At 49.8% G+C, this 17384-nt stretch overlaps 4 protein-coding genes and 2 non-coding genes across 6 annotated transcripts; 4 read left to right on the top strand and 2 right to left on the bottom strand.

Annotated features, from left to right (window-relative positions):
• Positions 1–6729: 6729 nt before the first annotated feature.
• Positions 6730–8010, top strand: N0V96_004472 (uncharacterized protein; the record flags this gene model as incomplete). Its single annotated transcript, XM_053188543.2, has 4 exons — positions 6730–6894; positions 6968–7145; positions 7210–7620; positions 7679–8010. The coding sequence occupies 4 exons, from the start codon at positions 6730–6732 to the stop codon at positions 8008–8010; spliced, it is 1086 nt and encodes a 361-aa protein (XP_053054505.2).
• A 1238-nt stretch (positions 8011–9248) lies between these two features.
• N0V96_004473 (uncharacterized protein) lies at positions 9249–10872 on the top strand (the record flags this gene model as incomplete). Its single annotated transcript, XM_053188544.2, has 3 exons — positions 9249–9703; positions 9768–10029; positions 10087–10872. The coding sequence occupies 3 exons, from the start codon at positions 9249–9251 to the stop codon at positions 10870–10872; spliced, it is 1503 nt and encodes a 500-aa protein (XP_053054506.2).
• Positions 10873–11309: 437 nt separating this feature from the next.
• Positions 11310–12451, bottom strand: N0V96_004474 (uncharacterized protein; the record flags this gene model as incomplete). Its single annotated transcript, XM_065757119.1, has 3 exons — positions 11310–11446; positions 11511–11916; positions 11984–12451. 3 exons carry the CDS (start codon positions 12449–12451, stop codon positions 11310–11312), a joined length of 1011 nt encoding a protein of 336 aa, XP_065614332.1.
• A 1685-nt stretch (positions 12452–14136) lies between these two features.
• Positions 14137–14235, top strand: N0V96_004475. Its single transcript has one exon. It is a non-coding gene; the product is annotated as a tRNA-Val (tRNA).
• A 4-nt stretch (positions 14236–14239) lies between these two features.
• On the top strand, positions 14240–14311 carry N0V96_004476. Its single transcript has one exon. It is a non-coding gene; the product is annotated as a tRNA-Ala (tRNA).
• Positions 14312–14572: 261 nt separating this feature from the next.
• N0V96_004477 (uncharacterized protein) lies at positions 14573–15898 on the bottom strand (the record flags this gene model as incomplete). Its single annotated transcript, XM_053188546.1, has 4 exons — positions 14573–15151; positions 15215–15536; positions 15596–15630; positions 15692–15898. The coding sequence occupies 4 exons, from the start codon at positions 15896–15898 to the stop codon at positions 14573–14575; spliced, it is 1143 nt and encodes a 380-aa protein (XP_053054508.1).
• Positions 15899–17384: the final 1486 nt, after the last annotated feature.

Raw genomic sequence — 17384 nt, forward strand, 5'->3', positions numbered from 1 at the left:
ACGGGCCGGAAAAAGCATCACCTTGGAAAGCTCCGAGCACATTAAGATAGAGGGAGAGGGAAGGGAAAATCCGCGGGCAGCGGACACAGCGGACGGACTTGACCCCTGGCTTACGCGCTGAGTCACCTCCGGGGCCACCTGATTGTTCGATAAAGAACTTGTCCTCCGGTGGGCGTGTGTAACTGTAAAGGTCCTGCCCTTGTCTAGACTCTACCGCCTTGCAACAACATCCGCCGTTGCATCGCGTTTTACGCCTCTCTCTTATTTGCCCTTGTGCATTGGCTCCTCTGTCCCGCTGTTCTCCATTCGTTGTGCGTGTGTATTCGTTGCATTTCGACGTCATTGTGGCGCTCTCTGCATGGCTTCCAAAATTTCGTTGTTCTCTTGACCGGCTTACTCCCGGTGGATCATTATCAAAGCCCAAATCCTCCCTGTTTGGCCCCAATTTAAAGCACTTTATTAAGCACGTTCGGCATGGCACGCGGATCCCGCGTTCGTCGCGATAGGGCTGATGTGGCAGGAGCTATGTGGTTAAAGCGGACATGAAGCGCCGGTGAAATGGCGAGGGCTCCAGAGGTCATTGCGGCCGCTTGTGTTTCGCCATTTGTGGCTCAGCTGTGGCTCCAAGGTGTGGTTACGTCGTGGACTCATCACCAGCGGAGAGATATGATGAGTGTGTGAGTTGTCAATACGATGAAACTGCTCCATGGATCAGAGAGGATCTGCTACTTGGATCAAGATTAACTAAGCTACACCTTCCCATCTTCTGCCACACTTGACGTCTAACCGTCGTCACTTTTGTCTTTTTAACTACCGCACCACCTTGTTCTCATGAGCCAAAAGGCGGCCTGGAGCGGTCCGCATATTGCTGTAGCCCATAAGGTTATCCAAAACATGCACTGTTCTTTCCAGGGCTAACTTCGTCCCATACTTTCGGTTGTCAGATGCTTATGTGGACTTGTTGACTTGCTAGGCCCTTTGGCGGCGGCTCCTTCGTTTCATGCGGTCATCCCTACCAGGAGTGGCGTGGCCTGTCTCATTTCTAATTGCTGGTGTCCAAGCTCAAAGTCAACCCAACCCATCGCCTATCAACATCGGTTGAGGTACCCAATCATGGCTATCAACGGTACTCGACTTCGGTTCGCCACTTCACTGTGATACCTATTTCACCTTGATTGAGGGCGATTATTCCTATAGTTGCAGCAAGGACAAACAAACAACATATCCGTACAAGGAGTAACGGGTGGTTCATGTCTTGAATTGAGGGCTCATTGCGCGTGTCGGAGGTATGGCAAAGTGCCTAGATCAAGGACTAAGGTATCTCCTGACAGAATATAGCGGATGCCCTTTTGGCTGTTATGCCTCGATACAACACTTGCATCAACAGTGGTCATTTACTTTGAATAACTCGCCAAGAAGAAACACACTCATCGTTCTCTGCCATTCTCGAGTGACTATACTCAATTCTTAATTCGGATACCAACGCAGGATTCTGATTGTTCCGCCGTTTATAAAATTAGGGAGACCGGCGCTCATGGAGGGCCGCCACCTTTCTGCGGAAGAGTCTTTTGATGCTTCTTGGAAAGTATTGAGCCTTGGATAATCATAATTGGAGCGAGAAGCGGCATTCCAATGCAAGAATCCAGAGGGTCTATTCACCTTTGCTCGCCATCCGTAATTCGAGCCAAGATAGAGAATCGTCCTCCAATGGGACTCGTAATCAGATGCCTTCGGCTCAGACGTATGGTCAACATCATTATCACTGTGAAATCTGCCGTATGGCGTTGAGTAATAAAGTCTCTCTTCAAACTCTGCTCATGAGTTGTTGAGATGTGCCACCATCCCCATCTGTCCGGACCTAGTGACTCGAATCGTGTTGGCAGTGTGGAAGGCGTACAGACAATACTTGATTGATAAGAGTGGTTAGTCGTTTTGTTAGAGGAATACCCAACTCCCGTTCAGGGGCTCAAGTGTCTCGCTGGCAAAAGCAACCGTACTTGTACCCAAATCAGGTCGCAAGGAGTTAGACGTTTAGACAAGCATCATTGTAAAAGATGAGATGTTTTGATCGGATTCACTGGCTATCCCGTCAACTACGGCATGGCCTCAGTACATGCAACTCCAGTCTTCTCTAACGCTGATCCCTTATTGAACTTTTCGATGAAGTACATTGATAGGCAACAACACGGCATTAAAACGGATTATCATGGAATAATAAAGTAGATGACTGGTTACTACCGCAAGGGTCAATGTACTGACGCCATTCCGCACTCGATGGAATAGCATAATCATTCGCAAAGCGCTATAAGAGCGTCGGAAATATCTGCTCGCTTCCCACCCTAGACTTCGGGGGTACATGTAGCAAAGACATAGCCGCACCAATGACCAAAAGTCTTGAGTGCATCAACGCTGTCACGTCAATTATCTCAAAACTATATTGAGCTTACATGTAATCACCGTTAGATCTAGAGAACAGGTTGATAGAAGATTTTCTGCAATGCATGTTATGACCAGCGGCGTGCCGAGGACATCACATGTCGGGAGTGTATTCACTGTATTTCTCATAACTCTTTCTCCCCTTCACGTACCCAGTCTTGACGACCGTATTCAGATAAGACCTTGGATCCGTCCATCTCGGCTTCCTGTCCAACAAAATTTCATGGAACTCTATGACCATTTTTGGTCTCGCCCTGGATAATGCACGTACGTGCTTTAGGTAAGGTTCGTGAAGCCGATCCTGATAAGAGTCACGATGAGCGTAGAGCACAACCTTCTTGAGCTGAGGAGCCCAGCTAGGCTGTCTTGCCACCTCATCAAAGAATTCTTCGTGCACTAAGTATGTCTGATTGGCAGCTTCGCCGGTTATCTGCAAGTGCTTCAATCCTGGACAATATTGACAGAATGCAATCAAGGATCTGTGGCCCAATTGGGTGGCAGCCCGCAATTTGACAGAACGAAGATTAGGGCACGCTGCCGCCAGCCTCACAATAATGTCGTCCGTCAAGTCTCGGGCGTGGTTATTGGGATGATAGCCATCGTCCAAGTGTAGGAATTCAATGGACCACAGGCTACGACAAACTTTGGTAAAAGAGATGAGCTCGTCGATGATTTCGCTGCGGAGAATGGTAAGCCGATGCAATGCTATTGAGTCAAGCAGTGCGGTGAGTGTGAAAGCAAATTCGACTTCTTCTATCACCGATCTGGCCGAGGGTGAATGGGCTATGCGTCTTGAGACATTAACTTACGGTGTCAATTGCGTTTCGGTTCCGAAAACAATTTGTCTTGTCGATGAGCCCAGTTTGTACAGATGATCCGTTCCCCAATCCCGATTGCTTTGGAAAAGAATATTCTTAGTACCCTTCTCAGTATCTGGGCGCCTGAGACGTCTCAACGGCTGGGTCGATGATGCTATTGAGTTCGACGGCTGGGGCTCATAGGGAGTAGCGACTCTCTGAGGCACTATGACAGGCAAGACCACTTTGTCCGTCGTTACCAAGTCGATGACTCCGTCTCCTTCCTCAGGTAGGCTCTTCGAGTCCGTCGGCGTTGCGACCATTGAAGAGGCCGGCGGTGTGGCCGATGTGAGGTTGGCGAGGGTTCTGCATGTTGAGGTGCTTCTGGCGTCTTTGGTGCCTTTGGCTGGACTTTGATAGCGCGGGCTAGAGCTTCGTTCCTGTCTACCTTTACAAAGAAGGCTGCAAGAAAGCTAGACTTCTTCGCTGCGGAAGATTTTTCTGTCCGGATTGGAGGCATCTTGGCCGGTGGATATGAAAGGCCAAAAGAAAAACCACGGTGGAAGATGGAGATGGAAATGCGTGCATGGAAATTCAGGGAAGAAAGGGGGGTGAGTTATTAGGTTTCGTGAAAAGTGGAGGCTGGCTGGCTGGCACACCAACGATAGATGAAGTAGTACTCTCGAAATGAGCTTTGCCTTCTAGTCTAGGACAGCGATTGAGGGCCATGTGACGAATGCCAACGTTCATGTATTGATGCAGCTCTGCATTGAAAAAATTGCTGCAGAGATAAACGATATGACATCCGTTCTACCTTATTGTTCTGGTGGTAGAGGTTGTAAAATGCTCGTTGCTAGTAGCTAGTTGCCAGAGCCAGGATAGTACAACGCTACGGCTCCGCAGAGTTGCCGTGGCACTACCGGGGCATTGCCGGCGCCCCTTTGCCACGTATTCACCAGTCTATGTTAGCAGGAAGTGATCCAACAACAGACCTCTCGTCACTTCCCTACAGTGCCAGATTCGAGCTCAGAAGCAGCCGTGTTGGCAACAAACATATCGTGTTCTGCCTGTCATTGCAACTGCATGAATTCAGCATCGACGAGAGAATGTGCCCAGTGCTGGTTTCCTAGCTTTGATAGGGCTAGTATGACGGAGAAGTGCTTTCCGTTAGTTTTGTGCACATCTGCCCACTGGCACTGGCAATGGCAACGCTTCGGCCAGGGCCTATGAAGTCCAATGACCAGCTATGGTGTTTTGATATATTAGAAAGCTTTGCGAAAAGGCGTCCAGGTGCAGATAAAAACGGGCAAAGTTGAAGCCGAAATGTCGAGGTCTGTGATGGTCTCCCTGCTATTACTCTTTGTGTCGGGTTCAAAGGCAAGTTCATATTCTTACAGTCGCTGCTACCCTGAGTTGAGGTGTAAAACGATCACTTAGCTTACAGAACCTATGTATCTCTTTGAAGAGGTGAACTGCATTTCTTGCACGCAGTTCGTATTGAACGGATTTCCAGTTGAGGGCGTTAGAACAAATCTTGGTCGTAAAAGCCGAGGCCTGATTAGGTATTCGTGTGTATTCAGCTGGTGCAACGCGTCGTGGCAAACAGATTTCGACGCATGCCATTAGCGAGATGATATTCGCCGTGGGAGGGTTTGAGCACATTATTCTAACACGTAGTTGTTTGCAGGTGAGATCGTCGACGGAGTAGTCCGAATGCTGCGGTTTCGATGTGCAACAGCTCCTGATCACTGAAACAGCGTATCTTCAACCATAGTAGCAAAGCTAATTTGAGCTCCACGAGCTTCTTTGGAGGTTTCATATGGACGGTCCAATGAAAATACTGGAAACTCCATGACAGGCGGATCATAGCATGTCGTTTTAACGACGATCAGACTGACCTACAACATCGCGTGAATCCGCCCGAGCCCCACAAGGTGACTATGTGACGGGGCAACGTGTCAGACAGGTCAAAGGGAGCCTTTTACGATACCGAATACGTAAAATGAGGCTATGAATCGCGTTGACAGCGATCACGCCGAGAAAAAAATGGGATGACAGACTAAGATCTCCTGAATCATGCCCCAAGTCAACCTCGAATTTGGAAAGGTTCTGGAACATTGGGATGTTCAGGGAATTGCAAGAACCCACTAAAGGACAAGTCCGGCATCAAAAACTTGAGTTAAATATGGCCGTCGCTTCCCTCGTACGAAGAGAAAATGTTTCATTCGTCCCTCGATTCGACTTATATTCTATTATTCCCATCCTGTCTGGTACAGAATCTCAGTTTCAAGTACGATCGCATAGCCATATTTCGTACCATCTCGTTAGCACCTACTCGACAATCCATTGTCAAATACCCACTCACCTCGTCTACCTCTATTCATCCTTCAAAATGCAGATCATCACTCTGACAGCTTGCCTGACGCTTCTTGTGAGCCCGGTATTTGCCCGTAGGTACTTAGCCTTCTATCTGTAGCAAGTGCGACCCTTTGGTGTCCTCATTCGCTGGAAGAGGAAAACTGACTATCACTTGGTGCCTAACTTGCTTGATTTCACTCACGTGGTCGATGCGAACCATGGAACCATGTAGATGGAAGTTGAAATAAGCCAAAACTAATGAAGCTTCTAGAAAGTTGTAACAATGGCCGAGGGTTTTGCAAAGGCGGACGATGCGAGCCCAATAACGACCCGAGCGGCGCTGGCCCATTTGTCGGTAACTTCAAAGAATGTCAGACTGGAAACGCACGATCTCAAGTTGACGACTTCATCTTGGGAGGTGGTAATCAGGACGCTCAAGTCAATGCTGGCGCTGCTTGTAACAATGGTAGAGGAACCTGCAGCGCTCGCGGTGCTTGTGAACCCAACAATGACCCCAGCGGCGCTGGACCATTTGTGGGAACTTTTGAGGAGTGCTTCAAGTAGAGTTGGTTACTTCTTCGTTCAATACAACCAACCCTTCAACTTTGTTTGACAGTGTGGCCTCTACTAACAGCCACAGCCCTCAGCAAGACAGATGCGATATTCTGTTGTCAGTCTTCATGATAGAGCGGCGGAGTTTATGTATCCTAAGTCCGGCTCCAAATCAGGGGTAAAGGAGCTTACTCCGGGTCAGCCATTGAAAGCATTGCCCTTGCATAATTGACCACAGCTCAAGCTCACCTTAAGAGCTAATTCCGAATCACAAATGCTCTGATGGTCAGCAAGCTGCACCAACAATTGGTGGGCTTTGAGAGGTAGGCCAGTGATCAGCGCAGTGCGGGGTAGCTCTTCGCCTTTCGGTTCCATCACTGACCCGCGCTGTGACCCCTCCAAAGTATGTCGCGATCGGGCTTGATGACGTTTGCGCCGTTAATCTAGCTACTATTTAGACCACCTCTCTACCCTTTACAACCAGCCATATCTATTTCGCCAACAAATTGCCTGCTAGCCGGTCTCAGCAGATCATATTTCCCCTTACAACGTCTTATTCATCAAGTACTCAGCGCAACTCGCAACAATGGCATCTAAGGAGCTCCCAGCACGCCTGAAGGAAGGCATCGAGAGCACAAAGGTCGAATACCGCCAGCTCGGAAAGTCCGGATTGCGTGTTTCAGTTCCCATCTTTGGCTGTATGAGTTTTGGAGACTCACGCACCATTGGCTGGGCTCTAGATGAGGATGAGGTATACTGAACCGACTTTCCTTGGTACACATATGCCATGATCATGGACTAGCGTGGCTAAGACTGTGATATAGGCACTTCCGCTGCTAAAGGCGGCTTACGATCGGGGATTGAACACTTGGGATACCGCCAACGTATACTCTAATGGCGCATCCGAGCGGACGATTGGCAAGGCGCTAAAGAAATACAACATCCCCCGCGAGAAGGTGGTCATTCTGACCAAGTGTTTCTTCGCTGTCGGCGAAGAGCCTGGTACGTTATTTGGTAGGCTGTGACAATCATGGGTCGCATTGCTGATGACCTACTCACTTTGCAGAGACTCGTCACTTCAACTTCCGCGAGGAGATCAACAAGTCGAAGGACTACCAGAACCAATGGGGTTTATCCAGAGCTTCTATCTTCAACCAGGTAGAGGCATCACTGAAGAGGCTGGACACCCCGTACATCGACCTTCTCCAGATCCATAGGTTCGATCCCAGAACACCCGTAGAAGAGACGATGAAGGCGCTGCATGATTTGGTGCAGACAGGAAAGGTTCGGTATATCGGTGCCAGCAGCATGTGGGGTACTCAGTTTGCCCAGATGCAGTTCACTGCCGAGAAGAATGGCTGGACGAAATTCGTGAGCATGCAGAACCAGTACAATCTGTTGTATCGCGAAGAAGAGAGGGAGATGAACCGATTCTGTGACGACACTGGAGTCGGACTCATTCCATGGGCTCCTCTTTGTAAGTCAATGACCTTCACATCCGGATTCGGCTCATGCTAATCGATGACATCAACCAGGCCGTGGCCACCTAGCCCGACCACCGAAGGACTTCGGCTCCACCTCCCGCAGCAAGACAGAGAAGGAGGGTCAGCCTGGAAGCCATGGAACAGTAGAGCCGGACCTCACCATCATCAAGCGAGTTCAGGAGATCGCGGAGAAGCGGGACTGGCCCATGTCCCACGTGGCTCTTGCATGGATCAACAAACGAATCACGAGCCCCATCATTGGCTTTAGTAGCGTTGAGAGAATCGACCAAGCAATCACTGCTGATGGAAAAGTCCTAACCGATGAGGAGGAGAAGTACCTTGAGGAACTGTATCAACCCAAGGCCATCTCGGGACATGCGTAAGTCGGCCGCGCGGGGAAGGATCTAGCTAGCCTTTGAACAATATTTAAAGTAGAGCCAATCGGATCTTTCATTTAGCCTCCTCAAAATGAGTCTGTATAGCATCCAGTGTGCATAAGTTGTCCAGCATCTCCCCGGAAGCTGGCAACGATTGACTCTTCCAAGACATCGACGAAGCTTCGGTCAAGCTATCAGCGCTCCCCGAGATCTGTCTCCCAGTACTACCTTGAATTACGGTGCCGAACACGAATTCGAAGGTATGAAGATTCGGACCCTAGATTGGCTGAAGCGGTCTTCGTCTGATCTCCCTCAAATCCTCGCAACACAGACCGTCGCAGAACATGAATTTTTGCCTGATTCGGCGACCGGACCCTAACCAACATGACCTCCAACGTAGGCGATGCAGGCAACAGGCCGATTTGAGCTCTTGCTGTTCTTTCCCCCGCTGGCAATACACTTCTCATTCATCCAGGGTCGTATCTCAAGTCGCAGCCATCTGAAAGCATAATCGCATGACACCTGCCGACCCATCATATGTGATCTCGCTGCCGAGGGTGGAAAGAAACGTGCTTCCACTCATAGGGTCCGACTGTAGGGAGAGCTCCTTGCTGCAGTTCTTGAGAGATTCAAGAAGTAGTATCAACCTTGACATGCTGTCAAAATATAGGAACACTTCCGTTTCGGGCCATGCGATGCGAAGAATCACCCACAGCGTCCGCCATATCGCTACCTCCCGCGCGGCGCTCCCTGGTTCATCTGGAAATAAGCTCATTGGACAAACCCAGACGGCAGCGATGGGATCTTGGTTCATCGATCGTAATGAGGTCATTGCCTTTCCATTCATTCCGAAGACGAGCCTTGGACAGAATGACTCTCGCGTCATATATCGATCCCACGCTGTCGCCACAACCCCATTTGGATTGATGGACTTGTCCTAGTTGAAGGTTCAGAACAAACTGAATGAGCCTTTCTCAGTTTTTTCATTATTTTGCCCCCTCATCATGATTATCTCGACGCTGGTCTTCGTCTCCCTATGTGCTCAGACATGGGCTGCACCGCAGCAAGGGGGCGGCGGAACCCCCCGAGTCACCATCAAGGCACCTCAAGCAAACCTGAAAGGCACAACGAAGGGGTTTCTCGGAGCCAAGGCTGGTGAAGTTGAATCATTCAATGGAATCCCATTTGCCAAACCTCCCGTCGGGGAGTTGAGGTTCAAGCCGCCTGTACGTCTTACCGAAACCATGGGCGAAGTCGATGCCACTACAGAACAACCAGAGTCATGCCCGCAGTTCATCCTACAACCTGATTTTGGCTCGCCTCTCATCCCTCCAGACCTTCTCGACAAAGTACTTAATCTACCCATTCTCAAGAATCTAGCCGTTGGGCAAGAGGACTGTCTCACTATTAATGTGCAACGTCCCGCTGGGACCAAAGAGGGAGATAAGCTACCGGTGATGTATTGGATCTTTGGCGGCGGGTTCGAACTAGGTAGCACCTCCATGTACAACGGAGCTGGACTCATCGAAGAAGGAATGTCTACGGGTAAGCCGTTTATTTTCGTGGCAGTCAACTATCGTGTGGGTGCTTGGGGATTTATGCCAGGCAAGGACCTCATGCAGGAGGGTAGCTCTAATGCTGGTCTTCTGGACCAAAGGATGGGACTGGAATGGGTCCAAGATAACATTGCGAGCTTTGGGTAAGTCTCGAAGTCCTACGAGCCAGAAAGAAGAGATCAAAGATGTTGACTACTTGACGTCCAGTGGCGACCCGGACAAGGTCACTCTCTGGGGAGAGTCGGCCGGTGCTATATCGATCTTCAGTCAACTCTCGCTCTACAACGGCAACATCACACGCAATGGCAAAGCCCTCTTCCGCGGCGCCATAATGAACTCGGGATCTGCTGTTCCGACTGACCCAATGGACTCCCCGAAAGCCACGAAGGTTTATGATACGGTCCTGTCTGCTGCCGGATGTGGTGGAGCACCTGATCGTTTGAAGTGCCTACGAGACCTCTCTTACGATGTAAGACTATCTCGTTTACCTCTATCTTTGAAGGTAATGGCTGACGTATGCGGCTAGGACATGCGGAAAGCTGCAAACTCCGTACCAGGCCTTCTGAGTTACAGCTCAGTGGCTCTTTCCTACCTTCCGAGACCTGATGGGAAGAATATAGTGTCAAGCCCAGAGGTATTCGCAACTTCTGGGAAGTTACCCAAGGTGCCCTTCATTTTAGGAGATCAAGAAGACGAAGGCACTCTTTTCGCTTTGTTCCAACCGAATATCACCAGGACTCGAGAAGTTGAAGAATATCTCGGTGAACTCTACTTCAACAATGCCTCCCCACAGCAAATCAAGGAACTAGTAGGCACTTACGCTGCCCGCCCTTCTGAAGGATCGCCGTTCAGAACCGCAGGTTTCAACGAAGTGAGACCCCAATTCAAGAGGTTGGCTGCCATTTTAGGTGACACAGTCTTCACTCTTACCCGTCGAGCTGTATTCAACATCTCTCAAACAGTCCAACCCGAAGTCAACACCTGGAGCTACCTTGCCAGCTACGACTACGGTACTCCTGTCCTCGGAACATTTCACGGATCGGACCTTCTCCAGGTATTTTACGGGATCAAGCCGAACTACGCTGCTTCGGCGACGCGGGCGTACTACTTCAACTTTGCTTACAATCTGGACCCCAACGACTCTTCTGGAGGCACGGGAAAGGCTCAGGTGAAGTTAATTCACTGGCCCAAATGGAAAGACGGGAACAAAATGCTTCACATGATGGCCAAGAGTGCGGACTTAATAGATGATGACTTCAGACAGGACAGCTTCAACTTTTTGTTGAACAATGTAGAGAAGTTACGCTTCTAATCTTGTGGGAGATGGTATGGTTCGTCTCGGACTTGGAGCTGGCTTCCATGGTCTTGTGAAGTCTGGGGGTTGGAGACATGGTCCTTCGCAGTGACACCTCTTGCGTTTGTGCTAGGCGCGTCTATAGCGCCGCTCTTATCAGTCAATACTCGACAAAATCAATTCCCTATAGTTCTATGCTTGTTGTTCCATGGAGAATGTATGTGGTCGCACTGGCCACACCCATAGTCGGTGTTAGTGTGGCTGTTGTGGTTGCCGTCTGATAACAACTTGCGATGACACAAACGTCCGCCTAAGCTCAAAGAAGCGAATCGATGCGATCTGTCACCCAAGATCCCGCGCCAACATAATAACAGCCACACACCACAATCTTTTCTGATTTTCCTGGATTATACTCTGTGTACTTGTATGGCTCTCACTCTATCGGGTCTGGTACTTCAAATCCTGCCAATCCCTGCCCCAAGTTTGACTATGGGTGCTACCAAAGGCAAAGGAGTAAGCTTAAATTGGTAGGGCGCCTTGTAGAAGGTACCCTTTTGGGTGATGTTGACACCAGCTTTTCCCCAGTCATTGGCTATTACCATGTTAGCATGTCCTAAGATGGACACGAACAAGTGACGGGACAAGTAAATCCTTACGTGCACCAAGATTAGCAAAGCCATCCAATTCCTCGTCACCACAGACACAAGTGTTTGGCGAATCATTGGGGATGACGAGGCCGTAAGTGCTGAGCGCCTCACGAGTGTTTCCACGGAAGACATTGCCCTCGACCAGAACCTGGTTGTCGGAGCGAGAGTGGATGGCCTGGTAGAGGAAGTCTTCGTAAAGGTTGCTGTAGATATGTTGGTGCCCGAAGCGCCCGGCAGGCCCACGAGTGCCTTCGTTTTTCCAGTAATTGTGGTGGTATGTGACGTGAAGATGGCCAAAGTCGAGATCGCGGAATGTGGCATCGTTCCCAACAAGGGATGACTTCCAGTGATCGTGGAAATAGTTCCAGGAAACGGTGATCCAGTCCGAGGCTCGGATGATATCAACCTGACCGTCCTGTTCCATTGAAGTTAAGTTAGCAACATTCTCAATCAGAAAGCCCATGCGGAAAAAATCTACTTGCATAGAAGTCCGGGCCTTTGGTGATATCTGAGGTGAATTCGTTGTGGTCCACCCAGACCCTAGTAGAGTTACGGATCGTAATGCAGTCATTGTCCAGGATGTGACTGATCTTTAGATTCTGCAAGATAACGTTGGTTGCGTTGTAGACATTGAGTCCCTTGCCGGTAATGTGTGCTGTGTTCTTGTAGCCAACCAAGCTCTTGTTTGATCCGATATTGAGGCGTGCAGGCAAAACGAATTCGCCCTTCAGGACCACGATCTTGGGATCACTGCCAGTCACCGCGGTCTGGAGCTCGGCAACACTTGAGACTGTTACAGTTGGGCCTCCTTTGCCTCCTGTAGTCTTGCCAATTGGGTTGTCTTTGGCGAAGCCTTCAACTTCCCAGGAGGCAAGGCCGAGCCAGTCGAGGGGATTGGCTGTAGACAAGCCCATGAAGGCGCACAAAATTACCGGGACGTTGACTCTCATGATGGCAATCGTCTTGAGAAGGAACCGGGGCCGGAAAAGAAGAACAGAGAACCGCGCAGACTGAGGAACGATTAGAACTGACGGTAAACCGCGTTATCCACAGGAATGGTTCATTAAGTTTAAAGGTCAGTGCCTGGTCCTACTTATACACAATCCATTGCAGCTATGAGCTCATGACCTGGTGGGAAATCGACGTCCCTCCATACCCCGAACCGAGCCTCGAGCGCGAACCTCAAAGCCATTGGATCTGTAGCTATTCCGCGATTCTATTAACGTCATGAACATTTTACCACGAGCATGCGTAGAACCCTGTATGCCTTGCAGAAATTGCAGAAGCCGTCACCAATGATAATCACTCAAGATACCAGGTCGAGAATCTTGGCCAAGTCACACAACCACGGAAAGGCTATGCCAAGATCCGGCTAGCGATGGCGCTCCGCTGCCAGTGGTGGAAAATGGAGACTCCGGGCCTTGATGGGATGCAGCAGAAATGGCACGGGTTGTTGCAGAGCATTTGCCTGTTGGGAAAGACAAGGTGTTGGACGCAGCCAAGAATGACTCCATCTGCTGAAAATCAAACGAAATGGAGAGCATTTTGCCTGAGATGATGGTGCGTAATGGGGGTTATTAGAGGGTATCTGCAGGTGCGATAGGGCAGGCTGCAGGGACAGGTGGGAAATGCAGTTGACTGATATTAAAGCCTAATCTGCGGAAGATGGGGTAAACCTTGCTTCAATGCAACAAGAATATGTGACGTTGGTAAGATCCATCATCCCGTGGAATAAGCTTATGGACTTCCCGGAAGTCAAAAAGAGACTCCAGGTGGCCCCGATCGGGAACCATATGAATGGTCCAACGACCTTTGTGTGGAGTTTCAATTGCTGGGAGAAAGCAGTGATATACGGATTGAGCTTGCACACTTCTTGCATTGCCCAGGGTAATGTTCGCGTCTTGCTGTCCGAAGTCTGATGCCTAGACTTTTGAACATTACTCCGGAGACTAGAGAAATATTACCCCTCACGAAATGCACATAATGCAGGGCGCATATGCGATGCCGTGACGCCCAGGCTGAACCAGCCTGCGAAATTCATGAATCTGGCGCTGAGTCTCCGATGACGCTGTCAGACTCAATCATCCTGTCGTTTTTGAATTCGGAGGCGTTCGGGAATACAAGCCACGCGGAGCCCTTGTCCAGATTCTTCCATGAACCACGTTGTCGAGTGACACTGCGTCTGGCCAACCGATTCCTCTTGATTCACGTGCTCGTTATTCCAGGAAGTGGGCCACACTCTCTGCATCCTGGTCGAGCTCAAGAATCCGGTTGATTCTCTATCAGCCCATAATCATGATATCTCTCAACGATTTCCAGGAGAGTCTCGAAGGCTTTTGAGACAACTCGGTTATTGTCTCGAAAAAAATTGTTCCATACATTCTTCCCACATGCAGAGAACTTTACGCAAGGGGCTTTCAAGGCGCTTACGGTCTCACTTCAGCCCTTTCGGCCAAACCCGTCTGCTTCGGGACCTCAGCTCCGGCCCGACAGCCGGTCTAGACTCCGCCCCGCCGACACGGCCCCACCAGGGCTTGCCTCCCTCGCTTCACGACTCAAATCCCACACATCCTCTGTCCCCCACTCCAACGATTCCTATTACACAATTCTCGTCTACCCTTTCAATAATTCAAATGGTCTGGTGGTGTAGTTGGTTATCACGTCAGTCTAACAGGTTTGAGGCAACTCGAACTGAGCACACTGAAGGTCTCCGGTTCAAGTCCGGGCTAGATCATCGTGGGCGATTGGTTTAGTGGTATAATGACCGCTTAGCATGCGGTAGGTCCTGGGTTCGATTCCCAGATCGTCCATTCTTTTGCTCTCTTAAGCTGTAGTTACTTTTGCGTTTGCCTTTTTGGCTTTATTTGGCTACTCCTTGCCTTTCTCTGCTCCCTACCATGGTTCTATTCGAAGCATTCATTCCCATGGCGTCTATCGGATGGAAGAAGGTTGACACAGCTTGCCATAAAGTCGGTACTATAAGCTTGCCGAGTTAAAAGGTCTATCTATCTATGTCTAAATTTGCTACAAGAGGAAGTGAGAAAATGATATGACTTGGCAAATGCCTACTCTTATTCCGCGGGCTTGCGTCCAACCATCAGGTACATGGGTGTGAAAATCTTCTCCTTCCCACCAAGAACAAGCGCATCAGCGGCAACACAAAGGCTGTCCGACATCTTCATCATCCCAGGAGGTGCAAGTCTCAAAGTCTCCATAAGTCCAAGGAATCCATGCGTGAACGCCCGTCCCAGCCCAGTCATGCGGAAGGTGTAGAGCAAGTCGCCCATCGTCTGCGCGTGTCTCCAGCTACCCGCGTCCAACGGCCAATACCACGGGCTCGGATCTGGTCGTTCGGCCATGTCTTCGTTTTGGATCATCTCGAACCCGGCTGCCTGGAAGGCGCGCACGGCTTCGGATGCCTTGACCATATTTGCGATGCCGTCTCCTTGTTCGATGTCGATGCGGATCTTGCGCAGACGGAGATCTTCGTTGTCGTACTTTTCCGTCATGACCCATTCGTAGACGCCAAAGACGCCGCCGGGCTTGAGGACTCTGAAGATTTCGGAGTACACGTCTTGCAGGGACGGGGCGTGGACTGTGGCCTCGATAGCGTAGACCGCGTCAAAGGTGTTGTCTTCGAAGGGGATTCTCTGTGAAACATTTGTTATCAGTGGCGGTTGCAGGTGTGTTTTGTTGAAAGTGAAGTTTCATACCATGAAGTCACCTTGGACGAATTGGAGCTGCTTATCCAACTTTGATTTCACGGCATATCTCGTGGCCCGTTCCACCTGGTACTCGTTGATGTTGAGACCAGTGATGTACGCCCCCGTGAACTTGGCAATCTCCCGAGCAGGTCCGCCCACACCGCAGCCAACGTCCAGCACCTTCATACCCTTCTTGATATCGATGACATGGGCGAGGTAGTGTTCGTGTCTTGCGATGCTCTGCTTAAAGGATTCGCCCGCAGAAGGCCGAGCAAAATGGAAGCTCTGGCCGAAGCCATACTCGTAGAAATCGGTCGCCAAATTGTAGTATCTGGAAAGCCAATAGTTAGATCATCGAATTACTTTTTGGTGAGAGATTCGAGAGCCTACTGTCGGGTAAGAGAAGCGTAGTCTGCTGTACGAGCCTGTGTGACACCAATAGTTAGGCAAAGTTGGGTGGAAGTTAGATAGCAATCTTTGACGTACATCACGGTCTTCTTTGGTTTCTTTTTGTGCGCTCTTGTTGTCCCAATGACTGAAATACTCGTCTGTGGCAGCCTTCTGGGCCTCGTAGTCCTTCTTCAACATCGCTGACATGCCGACATCTTTGGACGTTCCCTTGTGAAGAATCTTCTCAAATGTGGCATCTTTGGCTAAGAGCATCTGCCCTTCCTCTGGAATTGTTCCAACCATGGTGATGAAAAACGAGGTGAATTTTGCAAATGATGGTGACTTGTGATTGAGTTGAAACGACTGTTTTTGCGGTGCCTAGAGCTGATGAGAAGCCGGCAGAACTTATTGGAAGACGTAGTTCTCGAGGTGTTGTTGTCCTTTCTTCTCAACAAGAGCGTCTTCTCTGGCTTTTAAATGTTTTTTTCTCTTCAATGCTACTTCCATCCATCAATTCAACGTATTGCTTCTATCACTTACAAAGTAAAGAAGGCTGAGATCCCAGACACGAATACGTGATAAGCTCTTTAATGTGAGTTAAATCCGAATACGAATGCGCTTCTCTGCCCCCCCCCCCCCTGCGGATGTCAGAACCGTCACCTCGGGCACTACTTAGGAGTCTCTCTGATTCGTCGACGCTGCCCAAATGGGAAAGACGGTGGATCACGAAGATGATGCAACAACCCGTTCGCTCCCGCAGATCCGTGTCTTCACTCAATCGAGGATCTTGATTGAAATTTGTGGATACCTCTCGAGATGTTCTGTCTTTTCTGCAGGCATCTTCTCGCTTTGCCATGCTTCCTGATGAAATTGCTGGTCTTAAAGAGACCCATATTTCGAGCCTATTGAGGAAAAGCGCCGGTCTGACCTGTCCGTGCCGCTCTCAGAGCCATGGACACGAATACGAAGAACGGCCGGATTCACCACTCCTTGTCTTGATGTTGATAGTTAGATAGTCGGCACAGAGCGACACCGGATGCTGGTATATCGTAGGCATTCATAAAAATCGAAATGATTGAACTTTTGTTAATCTGGTTTTCACACTTCCTGCTACTATTGAAAACTCTGGAGTATCCACTCAATGGCGCAGCGTGGAACATTGCAGCGACAGGCTCATAGTAGGCTCCATCCGTGCCCATGACTGAAGTGCAACCTGCTCAGGCCGACTTGCCCGTACCTTAGTACTTGAAATGGCTGTGGCGTTCAACTTCTAATATTCATTCTCACACCCCAAGTCATGAAGCCATTGTGTGGTTTTCTGGCACACGTCTATACTGCCAAGCCAAAACAATATGATAATAGTATGATCTTGGGTGCGTATGGTAAAGGTAAATTGGCTTTCCTCAGACAGTTTGTACTTAAGGGGCGAGGAGGTTGCGACAGGAACAGACGGGAATATGGGCTTAGCTATTTCTATGCCTATGCTGGCCACCCTCTGCTGTAGTCTCCGATGGCGGGGCATTCTACTCTTTGCGCCGGTTCCGTTGCGGATGCGGAGCAGAGCTTGTGTGCCAGGGAACGGGTCCGGGCTCAAGGGTTCCGAAAACTTCGGAAGACAGGCGGCGGGCCTAGCATGTGATAATCGGAGCAGTGGAGATGAGACGGACCCGGCCACTTGGTGCTGCCCCGTTTTGATGCTGCGGTAACGATGTGCTAAGGTCCGAACCCGATTATAGCTCCACTTACGGCGCACATCGAACGGAGCCGTGACTCGTGACTCGCGATGGTC

Source organism: Colletotrichum fioriniae (genome assembly GCF_027942845.1).
Source record: "Colletotrichum fioriniae strain IMI 355084 chromosome Unknown scaffold_4, whole genome shotgun sequence".
NCBI classification, from domain to species: Eukaryota; Fungi; Ascomycota; class Sordariomycetes; order Glomerellales; family Glomerellaceae; genus Colletotrichum; species Colletotrichum fioriniae.